The sequence below is a fragment of the Anser anser genome (genome assembly GCF_964211835.1).
Source record: "Anser anser genome assembly, chromosome: 14".
NCBI classification, from domain to species: Eukaryota; Metazoa; Chordata; class Aves; order Anseriformes; family Anatidae; genus Anser; species Anser anser.
Window position 1 is genome coordinate 13076797 of NC_139735.1, and position 8290 is coordinate 13085086.

Sequence of the window (8290 nt, forward strand, 5' to 3'; positions counted from 1 at the left end):
CTGCGCAATGCTGGTGGTGCCCAAAGCAGGCACAAATGCCATTTGCTGGTGCAAAAACCCAGCTGCTCTGAAGCTCCCCCTCTGAGCCCTCCAGGCTCAGCAAACCACAGCCATGGGGCCCCCAGGGGGACCCCGACCCCCCAGAGCTGCACCCACGCCACATGGCAGAGCCCAGCCTGACCACATTCATTCAGGCTCCACGGCAGCTTCCAAATATTTGCTGTTTGGGGCTTGGGCGGTGGTGGCTGCGGGCCACAAGCTGTACGTGGTGCACAGAGGCTGTCGCGAGGTGCTGGACGTTGTCTCGTTAATTCCTGCCCAGGTTTCTTGCCCCGGGGTGAAGCCTTCTCTGGGCAGCCACCAGCTCAGCACGTTTCCGACGTGCAGAAATCACCCAGCAGGTCCAGTTCCACCAGATCACCAGGAAAGAGCTCAGAAGCTGGTTTTCCCCAGCTCCCTGGCTGTAGGCACCTGCGGTCACGCACAGCCCGCAGGAGGGGTCCGCCCAGCTCCGGCGTGGTGGGAGGGAGGCAGGTAAAAGGCCGGGGTCAGACACATGATTCATTTTTCTCCTAAGGAAGCGGAAATGAAAAGGGAAAAGAAAGTTTCCCATCATAGTGAAAGATAACATCAGAAGAGAGGAGTTTAGAAATAACATCAATCAAAGGAGAGTTCAGAACGAACACAGCTAAAGAGGTCCCCAGATTCAGCCTCGCTAGGATGCTCGGGGCTTCACCTTATCCCGGGGGCCATGCAGGGAAGCAGGACTTGTTCTCTCTGCTCTGCTGGGGGGGGGGAAACGCCTGAGGCCAGGGAGGCCACCAGCGATGGGGCACACCCCGAGGTGGGACGCTGGCTCCACACCCGGGGCGTTGTGCGTGCAGGACGGCTGCAAGGACGGGGCAAATAAATGCATGGCTGCTCCCGGGGACCTTTCTCGGGGCAAGGAGGCGATTTCCCCTCGCACCCCGTGGGAGCCGGGCGGCCCTCGGGGGGCTCTGCCTTTCCACGAGCCCACCTTCCCCCTAAAAGCAGAAGGAGACCGGCAAGGGACGGCCACACGCCACCCGCCCGAGCCTCCCACTCCCATTGCGTCTGCTTCGGGCTGGCTCGCTCGGGACCCCAGCTTCTCGCATCCCTCCTGGAGCAGGCTTCACCGCCTCTCCCCGCAGCCTCGTCCCAGGGAAGCCCCAGACCGGGCCCATCCCAAGCCAGGCTGCCCCCAGCTGCGGTGCCACCGGGGCTGGGGACGGGAGAGACGGGAGGGGCCGGGGGGGACAGGGACACCGGGCGCTGCCTGCAGGGCGCGCAGCCGCCGCCAGAGCCCACTGCTGCTCCGCGCTGCGCTGCCGGCGGGCTGCGAACCCGCCACGGCCCCGGGAGCGGCCAGCCTCGGCGGGGCATGCAGGGGCTCCCCCTGCACGGGGTGGACGCCCCAGTTAGGAGGGAAATTGCAGGAGGAGCGGGCAATCGCTAATGAGACGCCGGCTCTGCGAAGCGCAGCCGGTGGCTAAGTGCACAGGCTCAGCCAGGGTGCTCCCGGAGCTCCCCTGCGCAGAGATAAGGAGAATTGCTGCTGCTCTGCGCTCCTAAAAAGATTATTAAGGAGGGGAAGAAAGTTAGAAGCAGAACAAATTGGAGCAAGCTCGGTGTTTGAACAGAGAGTAATGATGTTCGGATGATTTGCATGCACAGCTTCCGCCGCCTGAGAACCCCGACGTGCTTTATAAGTTCTTGCACTACAACAAGCAGGTCTATAGGCAGGTAACGGCTGAGCTGGCCAAAGAAAAAAGAGGAGAATCTGTAAAAGTGGCTTTTTATGGTGTAGGAGAAAGAAATGAGGGGCTGGGTTAAAGTATAACCGTTGGTGTCCTTCTGGAGAAGAAAACTGGCAAAAGATTGTTGCTCGTTTGTTATTGAGTCCTACAGTAATTTTTAACTCTTCTCTAGTTCCCCCTGTATTTCAAAAAGTTACACATAAATACCTGTTTGCAAATGAAATTCCCAGAAAAAAAAAAAATCCTGAAGGCCAGAACTTCAATGCTAGATCTTCCCAGCACAAGGCCATACAGGAGAAAGGGGCTGCTGGGCTGGACTGGGGGATCTGAGCCCAGGATGAGCACAGGAGAAAACTGAGCCCCATCAGCTCCCCTGTTCCGCTGCCAGTTCTGTTTGCTTTTAGCCTGACAGCTTGAAATACCTAAACACCAGCAAAGCATTTGGAAAAGGTGGGGGTTCCCCAGCTCCTCAGCTGCACAAGTGATAGATCTAGGCCAAAGCACGCTGTAAGATAAATCAGATCTTCACAAGTCCTGAGCGGCTGCAAATCGATGAGTTTTAGTAATAATTATCCATTTTATCTTCCTCCTTATTAATATTCAAGTGATTCTCGATCTTCGCAGACACAGTGTTTGGGCGCTGCAGTTGTCCTTCGGTGGGAGCCGTGACAAAAGCTCCCGTTTCTCCAATCAAAGACTTCAACAAAGCCGTTCCCTGCTCCCCAAGGACAAAACCACGAAAGCTGGGCGCTGACGCAGCGATGGGCCCTGGATGGGTGACACCACCTCAGCTCACGGCGTAACCTCAGTGTAAATCTTGTGGCCACTGGGAAGGATTTTCTTGATCTCGTCACCTGCTCCTCACCCCTGATGCAGGTGAGCACCAGGACTACCACAACCTACTGACATCATTTAAAGAGATGTCCCTGGAAGGTCATTAGCTCCTCAGGTATTGTTAATTACAGATGTATAAATTGAAAAATAAGCACTGTGTTGCCATTCTCTAAAGCGTGTGTTGACATACAAAGGGAGGGGACACTCAGTGGTTTCCAGCTCAGACGATATCCACACCTTATCCACGTAGGCGTGGGAAAGCTGGAAATGCATTATACCCTCCAGAAAACAAATGGAATAAAATCAGAACAGAAAACAACAACAACAACATATAATATAAATTATATTTATTTATAAACACCACCATTTTCCAGCAAGTCCAACTGCTACTTTAAAGCAAGTGAGAGAACAAGCTGGAATTAAGTGAGCTGGAGGAAGCCGGAGCTCCTGCCAGGTCAGCACCTGGAGGACGGGGTGAAAGCCCCCGGTTCTTGTCCTTCAGTGCCCAGAGGGATCTGTGCCGAGGATGCAGCTTGGGATGGGCACAGATCTGGCTTTGCTGTGCTGGCATGGCAAGGGGAGAGGTGGGAGCTGTGTTTGACTTCTGGGACTACTCAGCGGAACAAATCCTTGAGGGTGATCCCAGAGGTTTGTTCCCTCCCCAGGGACTGCCTGTGAGCCCACGCACTGAAGCCAGGCTTTGACATACATTTTTCACCGAGTGAGGAGAAGCTGTGACCAGTTTCTTGCCCAAAGAGATGCCTCGCACCTCCAGCAGCAGGAAGGCTCCCAGAGCCGAACAGGACACCACAGTCTGCTGTCACCCTGCGGGGCCAAGGGTGATGTTTCACCCCTCCATCTGCTCCCTCTGTACCTGTACCTGCCCAGGGTGACCGAGACACACCAACATCCATCCCAACAGTGCTGGTCCTGGGCCCCCGAGCAGAGCACGGGGCTTTTCCTGGTACAGGGACAGCAGATAGCAGTGGGGACGATGAAGATGCCCTCAGGTCTCCACGCCCTGTCGTGGTGCACAGGGATGCTGCAGGCTGTCTGTCACAGCAGGCTGAGCCCTCTCCAGGGCCGGCAGGAGGGAGGACAGAGTCCAGCTCTCCAGCAGAGGAAAAGGGGCCGTGGCATGGAGGGCAAAAGGGACTGGAGGTTTTTCTGTGCCACGCCATCAGAATAATGGGGGCACTGTGCATGTGGAAACATCCTTAATCCAGAAAGCAACTCCAGACCAGGCAACTTCCAGCTCCTGCCAAGGGGCTGAGGGTAAAGTCAGCGCTCCCAGAGCAGGGACCGAGATGGTTCTCCTGGGCACTCCAGGCAGCGTGGGACAGCCTGTGGGTGAAACCAGGGCAAGAAAAATGCTAAGGCTGTCCCACGTAGGCTGACACAGTCCCAGAGCCTGGGCTGGGGACTCAGCTTTTGCTTGGTGCAGCCAAATAATGGTGTCATTGCCTGGCTGGAGCTGTGCACTGCAAGAGGGACACGGGTCTGGATGTTCAGGGGCTGCCGATGGGTCACTGCAGTGACACTCAGGCCCCTGGAGACAGACACGATCCTGGGGTGGTTCCTGCAATCAGCCATCGTCCCAGTCCCTATTTTCACAGGTAGGTGATCTCGATGACGTTGGGCTCGGCGCTCCTGCAGGGGAGGTGGTGCCTGCAGGAGCACTGGCAGCTCAGGCCGGCTGTGGCCACACCGCCCGGCTCCCACTGGCCAGGCTGGGCAGGAGGCTTCTTCTGGGAGCCCAGCTTCTTCCAGTCCGTGAGGTGCACCCCGTCGTCCAAGTCCTGCGGCATGGGCTCGTGGTAAAGAGTGATCTGGATGGTGCGGAGATGAGGGCCATAGTGCACCACGACGATGATGAAGATGGCCAAGAGGACAAAGATGGCCACGATCATTGAGATCATGGGCAGGGCGTCAGATTTCTTCGTCATGCTCCTAACGACAGAGACGGGAGTGAAGGCGGCCACGTCCTGGGGCTCGGGGTGTCTCAGCTGGCTGCCGAGCACGGAGACGTTCATGGCTGAGAAAGCTGAGCTGGGACAGAAACGCGGGATGGAAAGGGGTTGTCACTGAACGGGGGCTGTCTGATGTCCTTGTCTCCTGCCCTCGTTTCGGCGGCTCCCGCTGTCACTGTACTTGCAGCTCTCCAGCCTTGGAGACTTGGAAGAAGGCTCTGGATGCACTTTCCTCTGGATCTAGGGAAAAGATTCAGCATGAGATAAGGACTCTGGGCATTTAGCAAACCCTCCTGAGCAATGTGCAGCTCTGGGCTGGGAATGGCCAGGATGAATGCTCATCCTGCCCGAGTGTCCCACAGGAGGGCAGGAGCCTGCCCACACACCCTGGGACAGCAAGCAGCAGCGCCCAGGGGGTTTAACAAGCCTGAACACAACCAAAACCTATCCTTTGCTGCTCCCCAAGTGCTCAGTGTGATGGGACAGCTCTGAGCGAGTGCTTTCTGCAGGCAGAAGCACAGCCCCCACCTGCTGCCAGGGAATGGGACGGTCCCCTGCGCGCTCCCTCCCTCGGGCTCAACAGACAGGATAAATTTTGACGGTCACATCTGGGGTTGCAGTGATGGTGCCCTGGACACGTCCAACCAGGCAGACAACAGAGAACAGCCAGGGGCAGCGTCCTGCGTCCCCTTGTCCCGGGCCCACTGCCACTGGTGATGGGGACCAGGAGCCCCCGGAAGGGACACCCCCACCCTCCCCTCTTCCCCCCAGCCCCACGGTGCTAATCCAAGACCAAACCCCCTGGGGAGCTCCCTGGGAGGCCCAACCCTGCCAAAACATCTGCAAGTCAGGCCAGACGTGAAACCCCACAGGAGCAGGCACAGCAGAGAGCTGGGAGCAGGAAGCAGCAGGAGGGAAAGGAAGAAAGCCCCGCGGGGGTACCTGGGTGTCCCTGCTCCGGGAGAATCATCACCTCCAGCAGGGAGGGCAGGACCAGCAGAGAAGCCTCCAGGAAGGTGCTGCGGGGGCTGGCAGGGTGTTGGCACAGCCGGACTCACCTCGGAGGCTGCCACGTCATGCCTGGGACTCCCCGCGCGGAGGAGGAAGCGCCTGCTCATCCCACACACGCACGAGGTGCTGCCTTACCTAGCGCAGTGCCACATCAGCGCCACCGCCTCTCCCTCGCTGCCCCACGCGGGGACACACAGGCGCACCGGCAGGAAACTCTCCTCTCGCCGCACTGCGCTCCTCGGCTGCAAGACAAGCGCCTTTTGTTCAGGGCGAGAGCACCCACCGCCCCTCCAGAGGCACATGCACAGCCCCCAGCTTTCCAGCTCCAGGAAACCTCCCTCCTTTCGCCGACTTGCCCTTAAATATTACTGCACTTAGAAATCGGTGTAAAAATCACCCTTCTGTGCGTGAGCTGTTTGCACAACCCGGCAAAGCCCATCCACACAGCCCCGTGAGCTGGCAGGCTCCTCGCCCTGAGAGGTGATGCAGCCCCAAGGCTGCCTTCTGCAGCAGGACCGTGTCAGCCCCGCTATCGCCAGCAGCAGGGTGAGCCCACGCCGCTGCTGTTCCGAAGCTCACACCATGCTCCAGAGACACGCAGCACACCAGCAGCACCCACCGCGGCAGGACGGGGAACGTCTCCTCCGGGCGCGCAGGAGGCAGGGCGCCGTGCCCCGCCGGGCGGGTGAGGTGCGGGTGAGCACGCTTCCCTCCGCCGTGAGGCAGCCGAGGAGCCCGCTGCGCTCTGCCAGCACCAGCCACGTGAACGCTGTAAGATCTGAGCGCTTCACGGATGTGCTGGTGCTGCTAATCCCAGTCTGGGGTGCAGAGATCTCAAGGACCATGGAAGCAAGGCTCCAGGGGTGCCCCCGAGCCGGGCAGCATTCACCCTCCCATGCAGGTGGGTGCTGTCCCCAGGCCTGGGGACACCGTGCAGTCTGACCACGCCACCGGGCTTGACCCCCAGCACGTCACAGTGCAGAAAAGATGGATCCTTGGAGCTTTATCTCTGCAAATCCATTATGAAACACCACCTCCCCCCCTTCCTATCCCAGAACAAAACTGCTCCTACCTGGAGGCTGCCTCTCAGCAAACCAGCCTGGGTGAATATTCGTGCTCCATCTTTCCTGTACACTGCGGGGACAGGGTGGGAAACACTTCGCCCCCCATCCAGCCGAGCGAGCTTCCAGCAGAGATTTGGCTGCACGTTAGAGCTGCTGCTTCTGGGAATTTGCGCTCGTTTCAGGATTCAGTAAAACCTTAATCTACAGCGTAATCTCTGAGCATCACATCTGTGCAAGAGAAAACAATGGTGGGGGGGGGGAGGCTGCTAACAGAGGTTTTGTGAAAGGAAAATCTGCTGTGAGATGATCAAGATGATCAAAATCAGGTTGGATGAGGCCTTGGGCAACCTGATCTAGTGGGTGGTATCCCTGCCATGTGGCAGGGGGGTTGGGATTGGGTGATCTTTAAGGTGCCTTCCAACCCGAGCAGTTCTACGATTCTGTGATCCTATGTTGGCTGCTTTTAGTTTGCATTATGGTGTCCCCAGCTGGGCTCGGCATGCCTGACATGGCTCGGGGCAGTCTTCTGGAGGACGAGGGCTGTTCTGGATGGGGGACAGACGCAAGGGATGTGTTGGAAATCTGCGTTGTCCCAGTGCAGAGAGCAGAGCTCTGGACCCACAGGGCTGAGCACGGAACAGCCCAGGGCAGGAGGTGCAAACCCTGCGCTCCCCCAAACACCTGCCCCCCCTGATCCAGCCTCCCCTGGGCTGCCAAAGGGAAACAAACCCATTTCCCCTATAACAAGGCTTTTTGTAAGGAAACAAAGGGCTCTGCATCTTGCCTAGCACAAAGAGGGGCAGCGCAGCCTTTGAAGAGTCTGAGGCAGGGAGGAGCAGCCAACAGGGACAGGCACGGGCAGCAGAGCTCCCAGTCTGACCAGTCAGCCCCAGCTGGGACTCTGCTGACCACACACCCGCTCTGGGTGCCACAGTGGTGCAGAGGGCACAGGGGCCAATGCTGCGTAAATTCCTGACACTGTAACACCACCTTCCTCTGGATTTGTCCCCCAGAGTCCTGCAGGGATCCTCTAAGACAGGCGGGCGCTGAAGCCCTTCCCACGTGGAGACTCTAAGACCCGTTTCCCCCACAAACACCCACTCACATCCAGCATGGGGCAGTTATTACCTGTGAAGCTCAAGCTATGCCAGCAGGGGACAGACAGAATGTGCAGACAGGTGCGCAACCCATCACAAAGTCGGGGCCAAGAAGCTGAACATCCCAAGTCCCCTGGTGAGCAGGGCTGGATGGGGGCAGGACCAAGCCAATTTTCCAGTTTGATCAAAGAACGGGATTAGGGTCAGTCTAAGCCTGTCTCGTGCAGTACGTCCTGTGGGGAAGGATGCTGCTGCTACCCAAAAAGCAGCATCCCGAAACCAACAGTCCTGGTGCCCGCACTTGCTGGAGCTGCACAGGGAGGAACAGGACAAGGGCTTGGCAGACGTGGCAGCACGGGCTGTGAGATAGCCCAGCCCCACCAGGATCAGGTACTTCCAAACCCCACTCAGGGATTTTAAGAAATCCCCTCTCAGGGGATGACCAGCTCCTCCAGACCAGCGCAGCCCTCACGACTGACATGGAGCAGATCACCTGGGGCACTCCCTTGCCCCAGCCGTAATCTCCAAAAAAAACC

The 8290-nt window shown here is 58.1% G+C and overlaps 1 protein-coding gene across 7 annotated transcripts; it reads right to left on the reverse strand.

The window, feature by feature from the left end:
* Positions 1-2961: 2961 nt before the first annotated feature.
* SMIM33 (small integral membrane protein 33) lies at positions 2962-6867 on the reverse strand. Of its 7 annotated transcripts, none has more exons than XM_083798796.1 (3): positions 6666-6867; positions 5729-5835; positions 2962-4822 (listed from the first exon to the last, which is right to left on the reverse strand). In XM_083798796.1, exon 3 carries the CDS (start codon positions 4643-4645, stop codon positions 4223-4225), a length of 423 nt encoding a protein of 140 aa, XP_083654922.1. In that variant the 5' UTR covers positions 4646-4822; positions 5729-5835; positions 6666-6867; the 3' UTR covers positions 2962-4222. The 7 variants fall into 7 exon arrangements, with proteins under 7 accessions (XP_083654922.1, XP_083654921.1, XP_083654920.1 ...); XM_083798795.1 differs by having other exon boundaries at positions 5641-5835; XM_083798794.1 differs by having other exon boundaries at positions 5556-5835.
* Positions 6868-8290: the final 1423 nt, after the last annotated feature.

Excerpts from the sequence above, each read along its gene's own strand:
- SMIM33 (XM_083798796.1), bottom strand. The coding sequence starts at position 4,645 with ATGAACGTCTCCGTGCTCGGCAGCCAGCTGAGACACCCCGAGCCCCAG.